Source organism: Acomys minous (assembly GCF_964271855.1).
Source record: "Acomys minous genome assembly, chromosome: 5".
Lineage (NCBI taxonomy): Eukaryota > Metazoa > Chordata > Mammalia > Rodentia > Muridae > Acomys > Acomys minous.
In genome coordinates this window covers 110,444,088-110,463,889 of record NC_140494.1, presented here as the reverse complement: position 1 = coordinate 110,463,889, position 19,802 = coordinate 110,444,088, and the positions used below count along the sequence as shown (strand labels likewise).

Below are 19,802 nucleotides of genomic sequence, written 5' to 3'. Positions count from 1 at the left end.
TGGAGCCGGGCCTCATCTGGGCTGTGAGGACCAAAGGCTCAAACTAATGCTTTTCTGACTACATTGCTGTATTAGCCCCTAAGCTGACCTGCAGTTAGTAAGGGGCCAGTCCAGTATGAGAAGTGCTGAGGGGGGGCCAGAGGTTCCATTTCCAAAGTAGGAGACACCCTAGGCTACAGATTACTTGACTGCAGATGCACTGATTCATTCTTGTGCATTTACTGAACGCTTACCTTGTAACATGCATTCATGAAGGAACAGGGACTCTTTATGGAGCTTATAATTATTGGAAAAGTTAAGTTTATGAAATGATATCATTCTGAAAAATGTTCGCTCTTCTCCTTTTCTGTGTGTTCTCTCGGCCATAAAGCTGGACATTGATGTGAATGGCCTTGTCCGTATGAGGAAGAGGACATTTTAATGATTTTTTAAAATTTTGATCCAACTAGCCAGCAAGTACAATGAACAAAGAATGCTGACTCAGCAAAGAACCAAAGGAGCTATTAGAAAAGAACTGGGCAGTGGTGGCACACACCCTTAATCCCAGCACTCAGGAGGCAGAGGCAGAGGCAGGCAGATCTCTGAGTTCAAGGCCAGCCTGGTCTACAGAATGAGTTCCAGTACAGCCAAGGCTATACAGAGAAACCTTGTCTCAAATTAAAAAAAAAAACTAACTAACTATATTTACTAGAAAAGAAATGCAATATCATAGGGATTTTCTCCCTACTGGCATAATTTAGCCCCATGATAACTTAACCTGGCCTTTTGTGTCTGAGGAAGTCCCTACACCTGTCTTTCCACCCTTTGCTGCTGGAGGGTCTCCGTTCTAAGCAGGTGTCTGGTCTCCCTGTTAAGCTTTCTGGGCAGTTCTGCTTCCTTCCACACTGTGTCTAGCATGTCACAAAAGCTTGCTGCTCTCCCCTCGGCCAGCAGGGAGCCACAGAGCCAAACTGCTCTGGATGATTCTACACTAGGAACAGTGGGTCCCATGGAATTCCATGGCTAAAATTACCCCCTGCGTTTGTAGCTCTAACCAAACAAATCCTCTGCAGAAGCAGGCTTTGATCTTGAGCCCCGGGGGACGGCGAGTGGAGGCTGACTTTATGACACTGTTTGGAAGGAAAGGCCGAGCCTAAAGAAAAACAGAGGGGAGTTACATTTGGCAGCAAGATGGCTTTCAAGGTCAAGGGCCCAGATGAAGAATGGGGATAGAACTGTCTACATTGGGAGTTTGAACCCAGATTATAAGACACGTGGAGTGTCCTGGAGGAAGCTAATGGAGAGGGGGACTGAGGCCTTGTCTTAGATAGCAGAGACCGCCTTCTGCTCTCTCTCCTTCCTCTGAGGCCTGACTCAGAGCTATCGTCAGAATTACCCACTACACTGACATCCTTTTAAAAATGATTTGTTTATTTTTATGTATATGAATGTTTTGTCTACATGTATAATATGTGTGCCATATATTTTATATAATATATATATATGTGTGTGTGTGTGTATATATATGTACCACATAAGTGCCTGGTGCCAGTGGAGACAAGAAGTAGGCATAAGATCCCCTGGAACTGGAGTTACAGCTGGTTGTGAGCCAACACATAGGTGCTGGAAACGGAACCAGGGTCCTCTGTACTAGCACCAAGTGCCCTTAAGCTGTGAGCCCTGGACACCGGCATCTTTATAGCTTCTCCAGAACCAGTTAAAAGTGAAACTCAAGACAAAGTCAGGCTCTGTCCTGTTGTGGATGCAGGATGGTGTGCCAACTGCCCGCCCCCCCTCCCCTGTGGTTAAAATCTGCCTGCAATTGCCAAAACCCAACTTGAACAAGAAGAAATAGGAAATGGAGTTCACTGACTCATAGAATCCTAGGAAAATCTAGAAAATTAAGCCATAGAAAGGGCAGGGCCACAGAAGTATTTCAGATTTCGTGAAAAGCAAAACTCTGGCAGCAAGGCTCCCCAGCTCTGTGCCTGCTCTTTTCCACGGTCTTTCTTTCCTCTTCCATAGACAGCTTCTCACAAGTAAGCAGGCAGCTGGCTTGTCACAACACCTGAGTTGTGTGTTGTTCGTGCGGGTGCAGGTGTACATTCGCATATGTGTGCACATCTATGTGTGCAGGCTACTGCATAACCTCAGGTGTCATCCTTCAAGTGCCTTCACCAGTGATTTAAACTGAGTTCCCTTATTGGCCTGGAACTTTGCCAAATAGCCTAGACTGGCTGGCCAGGGAGCTTTTGGGGATCTGCCTGTCTCCACATCATCTTAGCACCTCTGGGAGTGCAACTGTGTTCCACCACGCCCCAGTTCCAGGAGATCTGACACCTCTTTTGGATGATGTGGGCACTTCCTTTCGCTGTCTCTCTTTGTGTGTCTCTGTTTCCTTCTATATGTCTCTATGTGTCTCCCTGTCTCTCCTTCCCTCTCCTACACACACACACACATACACACACAAGCACACACATTGTCTCTCTTTGTGTGTCTCCTTGTCTCTCCTTCTCTCTCATACATACATACATACATACATACATACATACATACATACACACACACACAAAGGCACACGCACACACAGAGGCATGCACACACGCATGGGCATACACACACATACACAATGAATCTTTTCTTTTTAGTTCTTGTAAAAGCCAGGTGCAAAGAGGTGGTAGGTAAATTGGAGGAGAGATTTAGGGGAAAAGAAAAAAGAGAATGAGTCATCTGGGCTCTGAACCCCTCACCAGATCAAAATCATCATCATCACCATCACCATCATCATCAACACCATCCTCATAATCATCATGACTTTAAAGAGTGGGGGGCCAGTGTCAGGCTAGGGAAATGTCTCAGCTTACCACACAGGCATAAGGAAAGGAGTTCAGAACCTTGGACCACACAGAAGCTGGGTGAGCGTGCTGGCCAGTCCAAGAGATGGAAATGAGGATTCCCAGGAGCAGGCTGGGGCAAGACCAAGGGTCGACGTCAGTAGATTTGGCGGCATGTGATCAAGGAAGACCCTTGACGTCAAACTCCAGCTTCCATCCAGGCCGTAGCACGCACAGACACAAGCATGCATGCACACCACGTGCACAGTTTCTAAAAAGGAGAAATGGTGGACTGAGCGTCAGAAATGTCAGGAGATATGGGAAGAATCAGAACAATACGTGGGAGGGAAACTAGCGAAGGGGAGTCTCAGGATAGAGGCAGCTGAGGGTGGGAAGGCCATTTGATGGAGTAACAGACCATGCCGGTGACTGTTTGGGGAACAGGTCCCACTGCAGCAGAGCAAGGCTGAAGTTAGATGGCAGTGCCCTGGGAAGACCCCAGGAAGTGGGCAAATAAAAGCAAGAAGAGAGGGAGAGAGGGTCCTGGCTGGAGAGGAAAATGGGATAGGGAATGTGATCATTTACAGGTGGGGGTGGGGTGTAGGGGTGGGCGGGGGGGGAGGGCTCAGTGAGGGGGAATGATCAAAGAAGGGGAGACTTGGTACAGCAAGGCTGGAAGGAAAGGAAAGGGCCACTTCCATCCAGAGTGAGGAGCTATGGGGGTCAGTGGGCGTGGGAAGAGGACAATCAGTTTAGTCCCGTTTCCCCCAAGTCATTCCTTCCTGGCAGGAGCATCTGCTGAGAGAGAGAAGGTGAAGGGAGTGAGATTTGGAGCAGACCCTGTGGGCCAGTGAAGTCACTCTGCAGCACCAAGTGCTAGACAGGGGCTGCCGGAAGTCCTCCCAAGGGAAGGTAGACATTAAGATGCTGGGGCTGTTTTTGTATTATGCTTGGATTCATATTGTTTTAAAAGACGGACAAGCAAGTCTTAAGTTAAACCAGTGTTTTTTAATTAATAGCTGGCATTTGGGTTCCTGCCACTAACGAGGCTGGTGTAAGGCAGCCAAGTGGAATCTCAACAGAGTTCTGAGTTTCACAGCTGTGAGGGACAACCAACCCAGGCGAAGGGTTAGATTGCTCTTTTCCAGATCTGAGCTCCACCCTTTCCGACTAACATGGTGGGGATCACCCTCTGAACTGGGGGGTCAAGTTTCCCTGTGGCCTGAAGATATCTGCACTTCTCACCTAAAGACAAGACAGACCCTGCTCCTTTGCTGCCAAGCGCCTGCTGATGCCTCAGAAAAGCCCACTTGCAGGGCAGAGTCATACTTGAGAGGACACCCTCTTTCCCCACCAAGATGCTAATCTTAGAAGAGCCTGTGATGTGAGCCCAGCCCAGCTTGGCTCACCTGCTTGTTTTTTCTTTTTGATTTTGAGACAGGGTTTCTCTTCGTAGCCTTGGCTGTCCTGGCCTTGCTTTGTAGACCAGCTGGCCTCCACAGCCATCCTCCTGCCTCTGCCTCTGCCTCTGCCTCCTGGAGTGCTGGGATTACAGGTGTGCACCACTGTGCCCTGCCATCTGCTTGGTTTTAACAATAACAGATCAGGACATCTCAGCCACAGCAGATGAAACGCTCTATGCTTTTTGGAAGAGGCTGTCACTCAGTTGTTTTATTTTCTTCTCTCTCTTTTTTTAAAATTATACTATAAGTTGTAACTTATATAATGTTAAATATTTGTTTTGCATTGCTTGGTGTTAAATTCTGGGTCTCAACATACTCAACAGGCGCTCTACCCCTGAGCTCTGCCCTCAGCTCCCCAAGCCAAGTAGTTTTAAAAATATTTGTAGCATCGTCATCTACTTGTGTGTGAATGAGTGTGTGTAGGGAGCTTAGAGTGTGTAAACATGATAACATGCATGTGGAGGTCAGAGGATAACTTGGGGGAATCAGCTCTCTCCTTTTACATGTGGCCTCTAGGGATCAAGCTTGGGTGGTAGACCAGCTCACAGGCTCAGATTTTCAATTTAGTTAAGCATAGTTTTTTTTTTAATGTGCATGGGTGTTTTGCCTGCATGTGTATCTGTGTGTCACATGTGTGTCTGGTGCCTGCAGAAACCAGGTACAGGTATCGGATCCCTTGGAACTGAAGTTACAGATAGTTGTGAGCCGCTATGTGGGTGCTGGGAATCAAACCTGAGTTCTCTGGAAGAGCAACCAGTGCTTTAACTGCTGAGCCATCTCTCCAGCCCCAGATATATTTTTTTAAGTCGGTCTTCTCTGGTTACAGGACAACTTTGTGGAGTCAGTTCTTTCTTTCCATCTTTTCATGGGCTCTAGGGATTGAACTCAGTTCAGCAAGTGCCTTTACCTGCTGAGCTGAGCTCATCACTTGCTGATAAGTCCCAAGCATCATTGTTACAGTAATGTATGCTCTGGAGTTAGGATTTGACTACTTTTTAGTAGTGTGATCTTGAGCATGTTTTCCCATATGAAAATGGCATAAGTAGTAACAATTTTAATGCTTGGGTCTTGACTTAGTTTGCTCTGTGTTGCTGTAATAAAATGCCACTACTAAAAGCAGTGTTGGGGAGGAAAGGGTTGATTTGGCTTATACTTCCACATCTGAGTAAACCATCAAGGGGAGTCAGGGCAGGAGCCAAAGCAGGGGCCATGAGGAGCACTGCTTACTAGCGTGTCGCTCATGGCTGGGTCAGCATGCTTTCTTCTCCCTCCCAGGACCACCTTCCTGGGTAGGATCCCCACCAGTGGTCTGAGCCCTCCCACATCAGTCACTAATCAAGAAAATGCTGTGCAGAGTTGCCTATAGGCAATTTGATGGAGACATTTTTTTCTCAATTGAGGGTCTCCTCCCAGATGTCAAGTTGACAAAAACACCTGACGAGGCTGAAGGAGATGACACGAGTAGGTGCTCAGCACATTGGAGTTCTCCTCTTTCTCTTGATGCTTCCGCTTCCCATCCCTCCTCATACCAAGTAACTTCTTACACTTTGCCTCGCCTTTTTAACTGTTTTTGGAACACAAGATTTGGAATAAGGACTGAATTCAAATCTTTATTCTGCCCCTGACCAGCCCTGTGACTTTAGCTGAGCTGTTACCCATGACCTTGGTTTTCACATCTATCAAGTAGGAATGCTACTTCCGGGTGGGGTCACTGTATGCAAGGCGGTCAATACATGGAGGTGTGCAGTCAAGTACTTACACAGTACCTGACATGTAGCAAGCACTCAGTGGAAGGTAGTCATTTGCATAGTTAAGATTTCACTTGCAAGCACACGTAGATACTTTTTAGTGTGTGTCTTGTGCTCTGATGCTGTATTTTGTCAGCTGGCTAGAAAACATCCCCAACCTGGTGTTCTACAAATAGTTCAGACTCTGTCCAGAACTTGACAGGTTTGCTTTGCCCACTCCTGGCTCTCCATGTCACCTTTGTCCCTCCCAGTACTGCCCCCTGGCCAATCCTCAGGCTTTGCTTTCTGGGCCTTCCTTTTCCTTCAGAGGACCAGGTGTTCAAGGCCGCCCTGGGCCACACAGTGAGGCACTGCATCTTAGTAAGTGGACGTTCTGCTGCTGGTGCCTGAGTAGGTGTCGACAAGTGAAGAAGAATAGAAAGCCCAGAAATAGACCTAAGAATGTGTGGAAGTTTGGAATGTGATGAAGTGGCATCTCAAATCAATGGAACAGAGAAGGACTATGTTTGTATAAATTGGTGCTGGAGCAAGTTGTTAGCCATTTGGGAAAGGATAAATTAGAGCTGAATTTCATATCATGTATAAGAATAAACTCCAGCTGAATAGAATACCTAAAAGTAAAAATGCAAGCCTACAAGGTCTAGAGGCAATGAGTCGATTTGTCTTTTACCTCTTAGGCTTTCTAACTATGATTCAAAATTTAGAGGCTTAATAAAAATGAAAAAGAACAACTTCATAACACTCTGCCATAAATAAAGTGATAAGTCATGAACTGGAAAGTACCTGTGACATGCCCATCCAAGAAGCTGATATCCTTTTCTTGGGTGTGGGCATGGAGCTTTTGGCTTCTGGCTTTTAGTTTTTTGAGACAGGATTTCTCTGTGTAGCCTTGGGTGTCTTGGACTTGTGTTGTAGACCAGGCTGGCCTCACAGAGATCCACCTGCCTCTGCCTCCCCTAGTACTGGGGTCAACTGATGTTCTTAATTTATAAAGAAGTCTGGGTCTAGCCCGGTGGCTCACACCTTTCATCCCAGAACTTGGGAGGCAAAGACAGGATGATCTCAGAGTTTAAAGCCAGCCTGGTCTACAGAAAGAGTTTCAGGACAGCCAGGACTACACAAAGAAACCATGTCCAGAAAGAGAGAGAGAGAGAGAGAGAGAGAGAGAGAGAGAGAGAGAGAGAGAGAGAGAGAGAGAGAATGCCTGAATTGCCCAAATTCATTTCTCTGCTTCCAGGTCTGTCGGTGTGTGAAGAGTCACCACACCACCGGAGACTCTGCCACAAGTCCTCTCCTGGACATATTTGATGGGTCAGTAGGTGGAGGGCTTGCCTTGCATGCATGAAGCCCGGGCTTTGATTTTCAGCACCACTTAAAACCAGGCATTGCTACCCGCCTGGAGGCTCAGCATCTGGGGGCATAGGCAGGAGTATGGTGTGTTCAAAGTCCTTGGCTACATAAGAAGTTCAGGACTAGCCTGAGACCCTTCATGAGATCCCATCTCAAAACAAAACAAAACAAAAAGACAAAACAAACAAACAAAAAGCCTTCAGAAAGGCATAATCTTTTTTGTTTTGTTTTTCAAGACAGGGTTTATCTGTGTAGCCTTAGCTGTCCTAGACTCACTTTGTAGACATGACTGGCCTCAAACTCACAATGATCTACCTGCCTCTGCCTCCTGAGTGCTGGGATTAAAGGCATGTGCCATCATGCCCAGTTTAGGCATAATATTCTTGCCCAAATCCTATAACTTGAATTTCATCATGAGAAAACCAGGAAAAAATAATTAAAGGTCAGTGAGATGGCTCAGTGCTTGCCCATGGGCCTAATGACTTCAGTTGGCTCTGGGAACTCACATGGGTCAGAAGAAGAAGAGGAGGAGGAGGAAGAGGAGGAGGAGGAGGAGGAGGAGGAGGAGGAGGAGGAGGAGGAGGGTAGATTATGTCAATGGAGCCAGGTGTGGTGGTGCACTCCTTTGATCCCAGCACTCAGGGAGGAAGAGGCAAGTGGCTCTCTGTGAGTTCAAAGCCAGCCTGGTCTACAGAACAAGTTCAGGACAGCCAAGGCTCCACAGAGAAACCCTGACTTGAAAAAGCAAAGAGAAACAAGAATAAATTAATAAAGAAGAAAAAAAAAAGAAAAAAATAAAAAAAAAGAAAAATTAAAAAAAAGAAAAAGCAAAGAGCAAAAACCAAAACAAAACAAAGAAAAGAAAAAGAAAGAGGAAAAAAAGGTCATGTCAGAAAAAAAGGACATGGTTTCCTGTCTTGGTCACTGTGCTGTGGTTCTCTAGTGGTGACCTGGGCAATAACTACAGATGAGCTATTTGTATAGTTACCTTTTTTTTTTTTTTTAAGACAGGATGTCATATAGTCAAGGCTAGCCTTAAGCTTGCTGTGTAGCTAATGGCCGTAAACTTCTGACCCACTTCCGGAAGATGGATATGCCATCACCACGCCCACTTTATGTAGGGCTGGGGATTGAACCCAGAGCATTCTGCACGGGATGAAAACTGTCTACCTATAAACCCATATCCCCAGCCCGCATTTACCTTTCTATAAGTCAGAAATTATTTCACAATGAAAAGTTATTAAATTAAATGCTTATCCTTAGGGGTTTTGAATGACCCCATCTGTGCAAGTCAGCGGTGTGGTCTGGTGGGAACAAGGGAAGAAGGAGAGACCGAAGAGAGGAAAAAAGGGAACAGAGCGATGAGTGAGCGAGCCTCACCTGTCCTGTACACGCAGTGCATGGCAGCGGGTGTGAAGAGTCAGGGCTTCAGCTGAGCGGGCACTCTGGCACTGGGCGACTCATAGCTCTCTGCTGTCTTGCCATGCATCCAGAGAGAGGCCCAGTGGTCGGAGTTGCTGATTTTCACCCTCAAATAGTCATACAGACATCCCATCAAAATGCAAGTTCTGCTTTGGTAGACGGGGAGGTAGCAAGAGTCTGCTTTTCCAGCACATTCCCAAGGGATGCTGTTACGGCTGGTCTGAGCCACGCTGAGCAGTAGAGAGCCACTTAGTGTAAATGAGCAGTGCACAGGGGACCCGCGCATCACCCAAGGAAGGGCGCTTCCAACTAAAGAGCATCCCTCGAGGTTCACCAGAATCACAGCTCAGACACGCATTAACTTAAGACTGGGGGGACCTTTAGTTTTGCCTTGGATATTAAATTCAAATCCCATATTTACAGTTCACTGTCTGGGTGGCCTTGGTTATTTTACTTTAATCTGAGACTTAGATTTAGTCATTATAGTAGGTAGGACGTCTAAATCAAGCAGATTACCAGGCGAGAAGAATGTGTTAAGGGAAGTAGCATCGCTTTTGCCACAGAATAGACGTCCTGGAAAGGGGTGACTCCCACCGTTCATACTGGGGAGCCTCGCTCGTCGGAAGACCCCAGCAGCATTCGGTGTGGGAGAAGTAGTTAGGGACATCAAATCAGTGATGTGGCTGTGGCTACTTGAGAAGAAATCTTCTTGACCTACTGAAGACTCACCTGTCCCTGCACAATGGGCTTCTGCAGTAGTAACTTAGGCGTGGGCCTGATGAAACGTGACAAATGATTTCTCCCAGGAAACAAGTTATTTGTTGAGCACTAGTTACTTTAAGAGGCAAATCATTCTGCACTGTTGTGGCTCCCTATAGAGATCATATTTCACTCTGCCTCCTGTGCTCCTTGCTTAACCTCTTGGCCTTTGTGCTTGGCTCTTGCCATCTCAGCACCCTGTGCACTCCCTTGTGCACTTACCTCTTTCAGCAGGCAAGTTTGTGTGTAAGGTGTGTGTGCAAATGTGTGTGTACAGTTGTGTTGCAAGTGCATAGGTGTGTGTGTACAGGTGTGTATTTGCAAGGATAAATGTATGTCCTGCATGTGCGGGTGTGGTGTGTGTGTGTGTGTGTGTGCGCGTGTGTGCGTGCACGTGCGTGCAGAGGTGTATGTATGTTTTCAGGGATTTGTGTATGCAGGTGTGTGTGTAGGCCAAAGGCAATTGTTGGAATGCCTTCCCCTGCTACTCTCTGTGGTAGTTTAAAAAAAATTATTTATTTAATGTGCACTGGTGTCAGATTCATTGGAACTGGAATTACAGACAGTTGTGAGCTGCCGTGTGAATGCTGGGAATTGAACCAGGTCCTTTGGAAGAGCAGACGGTACTCTTAACTTCTGAGCCATCTCTCCAGCCCCTCGGTGGTAGTTTTTAAGACACAGTTCCTCACTGAACCTCGAGCTTTGGTAGACTGTCTGGCCTGTGAGCTCCTGTAATTTGCCTGTCTTCACACCCAGTGCTGGGGTTTAGGTGTGCACCACCCGATATGCCGAGTTTTTTAGGTGGGTGCTCAGGATCCAAATTCACATTCTTTTTTTAAAATTAATTTATTCAGATTACAACTCAATTGTTATCCTTAAATTCACATTCTTATACTTGTATTTATACAAGCAGTTGACCCACGGAGCCATCTCCCCAGCTCCCTCCTGCAAGTGTGAAAAGGTGTGAGATCTTTGTAATTCCATGGCTTGCACTCAAATTATTGGTGAACCAGTTAAACAACACACACAGAGTTCTCACGGAGTCTGAGGCATGTGAGAGGGTCAGGGAAGGTTTTCTCGAAAAGGCAATGCTTGTGTTGAGACTTTTAAAAGCACCGGCAGGCAGAGAGAGGTGCAGCAGTGAGAAAGCACGACGCATTTGGGGAAATGTGTGTGGTCTGGACAGACTGAGCAATAACAGGGACATGGAGCAATAGGGTATGATGACACAAGTCATCACAGATGCCCCAGGCCTGCACCCACAGCACAGCCAAAGTACTCATCAGGCAGAACAGACAGCCCTACTGTACGGCAGCTAAGAAAAGGGATTTATCTTCAGGGCAGCGGGAGACCAGTGAAGAACGGTCAACAAGAATGCCTGAAGGGGGGTTAAGGGTGGTTATGGTGGCACAGCGCTATAATTCCAGTACTCGGAAGGCAGAGGCAGGGCCACCCTGGTCTAGTTCCACTCCAGCCAGGACTGTGTTGTGAGACATTACATGAAAAAGATACAGGGGAAATGATTAGGTTATTTGTTCTGAGATAGGAGCCATGTAGCCCAGGCTAGCCCCAAGCTGGCCCAGTCTCCCCAAACCTGGAATTACAGGTGTGCATCACTTCTCCTTTAGGACTTTTACCATCTTAGTGTCACTCTTAATGCCCTGTCTGCTCTCAACCTGTTTGCCTTAAACCAGAGCAGTCACTGCAGAGGTGCCCTTTGCCTGACTGCCCTGGGCAGTAGCTTGGAGCACTGTGTGTCAGCTGCTTCTGATGTTGGGTGCCTGACTTTTGTTGATCTGCAGTGAGTGGATAGCGAGGGGCCTTTGTGAATGCATGGGTAATGTCTACTGGCTTTTAGACCTGGGCACACTGTGTCCTAGTTCTGAGCGCATTGGAAATGTTCTGTCACTTCTCCAAATTTTATATATAAAATGGAAATAATCTTGGCTTTATGGTAATTTGTGGTTTTTATTTACACACACACACACTTACACACTTTTGGGGAGAATCAAATTAGATGATGTTGGTAACAATAGTAATGACCAGGATTGGCAAGATGGCTCAGTGGGCAAAGGTGCTGGCTGCCAAGTCTGACATCTTAAGTTCAGTCCCCAAGACCCACAAGGAGGGAGGAGAGAACCGACTCTCACTAGCTATCTCTGACCTCCACACTTGCACCCCATGATGCGCACAAGCACATGTACAAACACACACAGACAAAATGTAAACACAATCAACCCCTTGGTAAGCCTCCGTTTTGTATCAGAACATCAGAATTAGTAATCAAATTAGAATACCAGAAACGGGGCCATAGATATTGCTCAAGCACACACCAGGCCTTAGGTTCAAACCCTCGTACCACAAAAAGAAAACACAACACGGAAATGGTGTTTAGTGTGTGGCAGGCTCTCAATACATGTTAGATCCCTCCTCCTGACTCCTGCTGGCCTCTGCAGTCCCATAGTGTAAACAGCTGATGGATCATCGCCTTAGCACTGTTGCCCAATGACGACTTCCAAAAATCAGCAGAGAAACTAATGAAGATTTAGTTTGAGCCCCGGAAAGCAGCCAGTAATCATTCCCAGCAGCATCCTTTCACCGAGGAAGTGCTTGAGACGTAGAAATCAGCTGTACTTTAACCAAATTATAATTTGATATAATTAGCCCTTGAACTTAATTTTTAGGTTCAGGATCTTGGGCTGATACAGACATGAATCATCTGCCACCCTGACTGTGATATTGTTTGTGTGTGCTTGAGATATCCAAGCCCCAGCATCGGAGCACAAGGTGTGTTTAATGTAAAATGGACCCTGTAGGGGCGTGTGAAGCTTGGGATGTGTTCCTTAGATGTGCCAACCTAGAAGCCTCATCGCCCCCTGGTAGTACAGCTTCCCAGCTTTGTATGAAGTAAGGGAAAATGCCCATCTGTGCTCAGAGTCACCGCCACTTTATGGTTTCCTTTTCCTTCTCTGCATCAGTCTTAAGCAATCAAATCCTCTTTGACAGTGTAAAACACAGATTAAAACTGTGTAGCAATCCTAGGATTAGGGGCTCCGGAGGGTAAAGCTTGTGTTGCTCGTGAGATGACTGAACCTGTGGGAGGCAGCGCCGTGCTTGGGTCCTGGTTTGTGTCTGCTTCTACAAGATGAATTAAAAGAAGTGTCACGATTTGTTAGGCATAAAATACAGGAGGAACTGTGACTGCAAAGCAGGGTGGGCTGCTGGCAGCAGTGATCGTACCTGAATGCTGGCTGGGGTCTTGGACTCAAGCCTTGGTCAACAGAGCACGCAAGGTGGGAGTGACAATCTGGGAATGCTGGCCTCTATCTGTGTTGAATAAGTCAGAGATCAGCTTATCCCTGGGTGTTAGCCTAAAGCTAGGGAGTTTGGAACAGCTTTGGGCCTGATCGTGATATCTTAAAGCCTTTCTCTCCTTCCTGATACCGACTTTCCACTGTACATCACCACGCCATGCTGCCTTAGAGGGGTAGGGATAAGACTTATCTCCACCTTTTATTTTCCAGCAGCAGCTCCAGGCCTATGTGGCCTGGGTGAATGCCCAGCTGAAGAAGAGGCCATCCGTGAAGCCTGTGCAGGACCTGCGACAGGATCTCCGAGACGGAGTGATCCTGGCCTGTCTCATCGAGATTGTTGGTCAGTTGGCCTTGGACTCTGATGGTAGTGTAGACGAGAACTGACTTCTTTCTTCTCCCTGCGCCCTTCAAAGCAGGTTGTTCCTCTTTAGAATACATGGCCATGAAGTCGGGAAGAGCCAAAATACTTGCCCAAGGTTAATTCACACATTGGTCAGTAAGCACTGTGTTATATGGGAAGATGTTTACCTGGTCAGTGCCTTCAGAGGTTCCCAGTCTAATTTGGAAAGCCTGGGAAGTGAAGTCCATTTTTTTACTATTCTTAGCATTCTGGTAGAAGTGAGTGGAGAGGGCGTAAAGAAGAGACGCCCTGCCTTAGTTCTCGGGGGTTCGGGAATGGCAGAGCAGATGAATTAATGTCTAAATGGGGAATGATGCTTCTAGAAGAACTGCTGTCTAAATTGAAAACAGAACAGGGATGGGGTGGGGGGAAGGCAAGTGTGGGGTGGAGGGAGGCTGCAAACATGGCTCAGTGGTTGAAAACAAAGGTTGCTCTTCCAGGGACCTAGGTTCAACTCCCAGAGCCCATGTGGCAGTGCACACCATCTGTAACTCCGGTCCCAAAGGAACCAACATTTTCTTCTGCACAAATAAACATGCAGGCAAAATACACACACACACACACACACACACACACACACACACACACACACACAGAGAGAGAGAGAGAGAGAGAGAAAGAGAGAGAGAGAGAGAGAGAGAGAGAGAGACAGAGAGAGAGAGAGAGAGAGACAGAGACAGAGAGAGAGAGAGAAAGAGACAGAGAGAAACAAATACAAAAACAAAAACCCCAAACAGGAAAGGGAGTAGCATTCAGGCTGAAAGAAAACATCTCCAGCAAAAACGCCTCCCTCTATGCCATTCAAACCCATGTGCTTTCATGGAAGAGTCTTTCCTCTTTATTTCCGGGTGTCACTCTTTTAGGGTTCTGTAGCATTATGTCCATGGTGCTTGTCCACAGCTTTGCTATGATTTCTCTCACTGGATGACAATTAGTCATGGTATAGACTGAGCTATTGAAGAGAATGAGACACTATTTACTTTCCACAAACCCTAGCCAAGTGCACAGAATGGGCCTTGAACATTTATTATTGGTCAGTTGATATTGCTGGAGTCCGGCGGTGTATGGTGTGGAAGGAGATGGTTTGCAACAGGCAGCCTATCTGTGAATACTTTTTTTTTTTGTTTTTGAAACAGCTCATGGTTGCATATTCATTTGTAATGAGCATAACAGTGGCAGGGGTGAAATGTTTTCTAATCTTATGTGAATTTATTTGGCCACCACACCCCTAGGAATCAGGTATTATTATTCCTGTTTTGAGGAAACAAAAGGGAAGCTCTACAGATAAATAAGTAAACGGGTACTTAAGAAGTATGTGCAAGCCTGCTATTTTGATTTATTTGGCATGTGGATTTGAGTTCAGGCTGAGTATCCCTCATCTAAAAGTCATGGACTGAAAATGCTTCGGATGATGGATTTTTTTTTTTAAATTAGAGCTGACCACTTACAACTAAGCATTATAGAAAGGCCAAATACCCCCAAATCAGAAATTTTTTGAGCAATAGTATGATGCTTAAAACATTTCAGATTTTTAGGTTGGAGAGATGGCTCAGCAGCTGAGCTCTCTGGCTGCTCTTCCAGAGGCTCAGGGTTTGAGTCCTGTGATCCTCTGGGACTCAGTTATGGGGGCTCACTACCATCTCTGCAAATCCAGTTCTGGGGACTCTGATGCCCTCTTCTGGACTCCCTGGGCATCAGGCATGTACAGACATACTTACTTACACCCATGTACATAAAATAATAGTAATGTTTCAGATTTTGGAGCACTTGTGAGTTCAGGGCTTTAGATTATGGGTGATCGACCTGTACTATTTTACTGATGGAGTTGAGAGGCTCAGCAACCTCACATGTTCACGTAACTTTACATATCCAGGTAGAGGTGCAAACTAGCTGTTTTCATTCCAGACTCCTGGCTGGAGGGATGCTCAGCTATTAAGAGTGTGTGTACAGCTTCTGCAGAGGACCCGAGTCTGCTTCCCACCATCCATGTAGGGTGCCTCCCAGTCTTCTGTAACTCCAGCTCTGGGCCACCCTTCTTGTGGTCTCTAAGCTCACCTGCACTTATGTACATGCCCACGCCCAGGCACACATACACCAGTACACACACATGCACATAACTAAAAATAAAATGAAAAAAGAATCCCAAAGTCCATTTAAAGCACTTTCCTTTTTTTCTGTACTTAAATAAGTTACATGTGAACTGGCAGGAAAGCTAGGCACAAAAGGGTTAAAACCAAAAGCTCTTCTACCCATATTTCTTTAACACAGACTCTGTATTAGTACTTGTGTCGTTTCCATGACAAAAATAGCCTGACAAAAGCAACTTAAAGAAGGAAAGGTTTGAGACTGGAGAGATGGCTCAGCAGTCAAGAGCACTGACTGCTCTTCTGAAGGACCCGGGTTCAATTCCCAGCACCCACATGGCAACTCACAACTTTCTGTAACTCCAAGATCTGATACCCTCACACAGACATACGTGCAGGCAAAATACCAATGCACATAAAATAAAAATAAATTAACAAAAAAAGAAGGAAAGGTTTCTTTTGGCTTACAGTCTGAAGAGAAGTCCACCACAGTGGAGAAAGAGTTTGAGGCAGCTGGTTAAGTTGCAGTCACATCCAGGAGAGAGCAATGAGCTCTGTCACTCAGCTCGCCTTCTCCTTTCCATGTGTCCTGGACCCCAGCCCAGGGAATGGTGCTGTCCATTTTAATGGGTCATTTCCACCTCAATTAACTTAATTAAGATTCCCTCTCAAAGACACGGCCAGAGAGACTAACCTAATATAAATAGTCCCTCAACGGAGAGGCTTGTCTCTTAGGTGATTTTATATCCTGTCAAGTTGATAGATAATCAATGTTAGCCATCACAGTTACCCAGCCTCTATTGTGGCAGCCAGTGTTATTTCCAGAGATAGTCTATGAATCTGGAAGCAGTATTGTGTGTGTGTGTGTGTGTGTGTGTGTGTGTGTGTGTGTGTGTGTGTGGTGTATTTCTGGAAATTGAACTTGGCCTTGAGCATGCTAGGCAAGCAGTCTACAACTAAGGCATTACCCAGCCTAAAATAAGCTCAGGAGTGGAGGAGGCGGCTCAGTGATGGTTCATGCTCAAGCACGAGGTTGGCAGTTTGAATCCCCAGGACCTACGTTTAAAAAGCCACGCACGGCCACAGGTGCACCTGTCACTCCTCCCAACACTGGGGGGAGTGGAGACAGGAGGATCACCGGTGCTTGTTGACTGCCACCATAACTCCAGGTAAACAAAATAAAGTATGGTGACAGATCAAGATATCGACTTCTTCCTGATGTGCAGCCGTGCACAGCCAGGTGCGCACACACCACACACCTCACACACACTCCCACATATATGAAAAAAAGGAGAGAACCTCATACTCTCTCCCTAATTTTATCCACTTAGCCTGCAGCTTTTCCTTGCGTTCTAGACGTGCCTCTACAGGGTCCTGATCACCACCGTGGCTCCAATGGCTTACTGACAGCTCACCGGAACTGTTGTTTTCCTCACCTCCTTACCTATACCCCGTAGATTTCATTTCTTTCCTCTCCCTGCTCATCCCCACATTCTGCCTTTGTCAAGGAGCACCTGTGTCACCATTCTCTCCCTTGCTAAGCAGAACACTTACAAGTCATCCGTGAGTATTTTCTTCCCCTCCCGTATTGCAGCCAGTTCTTACATGTACCTTCTGCTTTGCATTCCAAATGTGCTCACTCTCTGACTTCTGGCCAGCCATCCATGTAATCCCCTAACCACCCTTCTCTCTTGCCTTGAGCATTTCGACTGTCATTCTGACTAATCTGTTTTACCCCCTTCATGGTCTCTATCTGGACGCAGTCAACTTTGGAAAACACAAACTAGATACTGTCACTGCCTTGTCTAGGAGTCCCCACTGGCTTTTCATCACCTTTAGAATAAAATTGAGGGTTGTTTCTGGGTTCCACAAAGCCCTGTGCGACTGCCCTTGCTTATCTTTGTGGTCTTTCCTGGGTCTTGACTCTGATAACTCCACTCTAGTCACATTGGTTTTTTCTTTTTCATTTGAGACATGTAGCCCAGGCTAGCCCGGAACTTGCTATGTAGCTATGGATAACTCTGATTAACCTGATTTGCTTCCTGATCCTCTTGCCTCAGCCTACCAGCTGCTGAGATCATAGCATCATGTACTTCCTGCCTAACTAGCCACAGTGTTGTTTTGTCCCTCAGGTAGTCTGAGCTAATCCCATTTTGGGATTGGTCTATATGGCCCTTCAGCCTGGCCTGTGCACTTTGTGAATAAACATCTTATTCAGACTTCGTGAAACTATTTTCTCAGACAGGCCATGATCACTATTTTTTTCAGTCTTTATTCTTATTCAAAATTACATTAAACATGGACTTGTGACATTGTAGATATAAACTTGGAGGAAAGAGACTTTATTTACCTTGTTCCTGGCTCTCTGTAGTGCCAAGAACAGTGTTTGGCATACAGAGGGTACTTGTGAATATTTGCTGAATTAATAGATGTGCACAAATAATGTCAAATTAATAAATGCACACAAATAACATCACAGGACTGTGGGTTTACATTTGAAAGAGAGAAGCGGTCTGAAAGTCTTTCAGTTTTCTCTTCTCCAACCACTTCCCCTGGTGCGCACACCAGGACTTAACTCACTCAATGATTTATGGAGAATCTTGGTGTCTGCATCCCCTCCCTTGTGCCTGACTGCCACGAAACCGTGATAATTTTCTCCCTTGTGATGTCATGTGTGTTTTTTTTTCCTCTCCTAACAGCAGGAGAAAAACTGAGTGGGATACAGTTGAGTCCCAGTAACCAACAAGAGATGAAGAATAATGTGGAGAGAGTGCTACAGTTTGTGGCTTCCAAAAGGATTCGTATGCATCAGACTTCGGCGAAAGGTTAGTTGGGTGCCTCTTCCTGGGGGAAGAAACACTCAGCGTACAAGTGCCAAGCACTTCAAGAACTCCCCGGCCGTATGGCCAGCGGCTCTGAGCAGACTGGAATAGGATTAGGCCGATGACGGTCTTACATCCTTTCTTTGTGAAGGCAGGTACCCTCTTGGAGGACACTGACTGAGCACTGAAGCCCCAGTGCTCCAGAGACCCGGCTAGAGGCAGAAGCTGTCCAGCAATTTGAATTGAATATAGTTCTACTTGAATGTGTGTGGGGAAACTAATGGTACAAGAAAAAAATGACAAATTTGAGACATTAATTTTGGAGTGTCTCGTTTAAATTATCAAGAATGAAGATAGATTGCATTTTTTTTTTTTTAGTTCTTTGGGTTTATGATCAAGCACTATTACAAGCCATCATAACTTACAATTTCCCAACCTACTTCCTTGAAGAAAGTATCTTATTTCTTCTAATTTTCCCTCCTTTCTTCTTTTTCTTTATTTTCTGAGATAGGGTCTTACGAAGCCCAGGCTGGTCTTGAAACTGCTATGTAACCAAGGACTGTGCCCTTGAACTTCTGGTCCTCCAGCTTCTACCTCCTCAGTACTTAGATTACAAAACTGCCCCATCACCCAGCTAGTACTGGGGACTGAACCCAGGGCTTTGTGAATGCTAGGCAAGCATTAGATCAACTGAGGTGCATCTCTAATGTCTCCTAGGCTGGAGATACACATAGATACATACACCCACCCGCCCTTACCCACATATCATTTTAAATATATATATATATATATATATATATACATACATACATACATACATACATATATATATATATATATATATATATATAGAGAGAGAGAGAGAGAGAGAGAGAGAGAGACGGAGAGTGTCTGTCTATCTGTTTGTCTCACTGTGTAGCCCTGGCTGACCCGGAATTTGCTGTATCCTAGGCTTTCCTCAAATTAGGTGTTTCTGCTCTCTTTGTATCTTAAGTTCTGAGGCTAGAGGTGTGTACCACACTTGACTTAAAAGGAAATTATTTTTGTAGCACTTCTTTTCTCTTTTTTTGGCTGTGAGAACATTCCCTGCAGACAAAAGAGGCTCTGCGGCCTTTGCGTGTCGTTTCCTGTAGCAGCATGACCCTCTCCGCATGCTGTAAGGAAGAAGCCACGCAGGGCCCGTAGAAAGCACAGGCCTCCTTCTCCTTTGATGCCTTTCTACAGCTGACTAGATCTGGCTCTGTTTCAGCACCAGGTTCTGGGTCTGTTGTCTGCGGGCTGCTCTGCTGAGAATGAGGGCAGGAGGAAGCCTTGCATGTTGGGTTATTGGTGTTCTGTGCGTTTGAACTTACCCAGGTGAGCCAACAGTGCCCATTAAGAGCATCTGGTAGAAGACATCAAATAATCTTTTGCGGGCTTTGTACATTTGAAGGGCTAGAAAGCCAAACAATGGAACCATATTCATTTCCTTGCATTAACTTTAACCAGAACTTTCAGAATGCATGTTCCCGTGTGCGTGTGTGTGTGTGTGTGTGTGTGTGTGTGTGTGTGTGTGTGTGTGTTCTTTTTTTTTTTCCAGGGCAAAATGTAGATAGCTTTGATCTGGTCCCCGTGTGGAGTGGGCTTG

At 45.9% G+C, this 19,802-nt stretch overlaps 1 protein-coding gene across 9 annotated transcripts in view; it reads left to right on the top strand.

Annotated features, from left to right (window-relative positions):
- The window catches only part of DIXDC1 (DIX domain containing 1), a 75,946-nt gene that overhangs the window by 17,905 nt on the left and 38,239 nt on the right, over window positions 1–19,802 (top strand). For 3 of the 9 annotated variants that reach the window (XM_084782068.1, XM_084782069.1, XM_084782066.1), the window contains 2 exons: window positions 13,080–13,233; window positions 18,053–18,178. In XM_084782068.1, the coding sequence (XP_084638194.1) occupies window positions 13,080–13,233; window positions 18,053–18,178 (280 nt within the window). The remainder of the gene's footprint in view (window positions 1–13,079; window positions 13,234–18,052; window positions 18,179–19,802) is intronic. The other 6 variants (XM_084782071.1, XM_084782070.1, XM_084782073.1 and 3 more) reach the window with 3 other exon arrangements.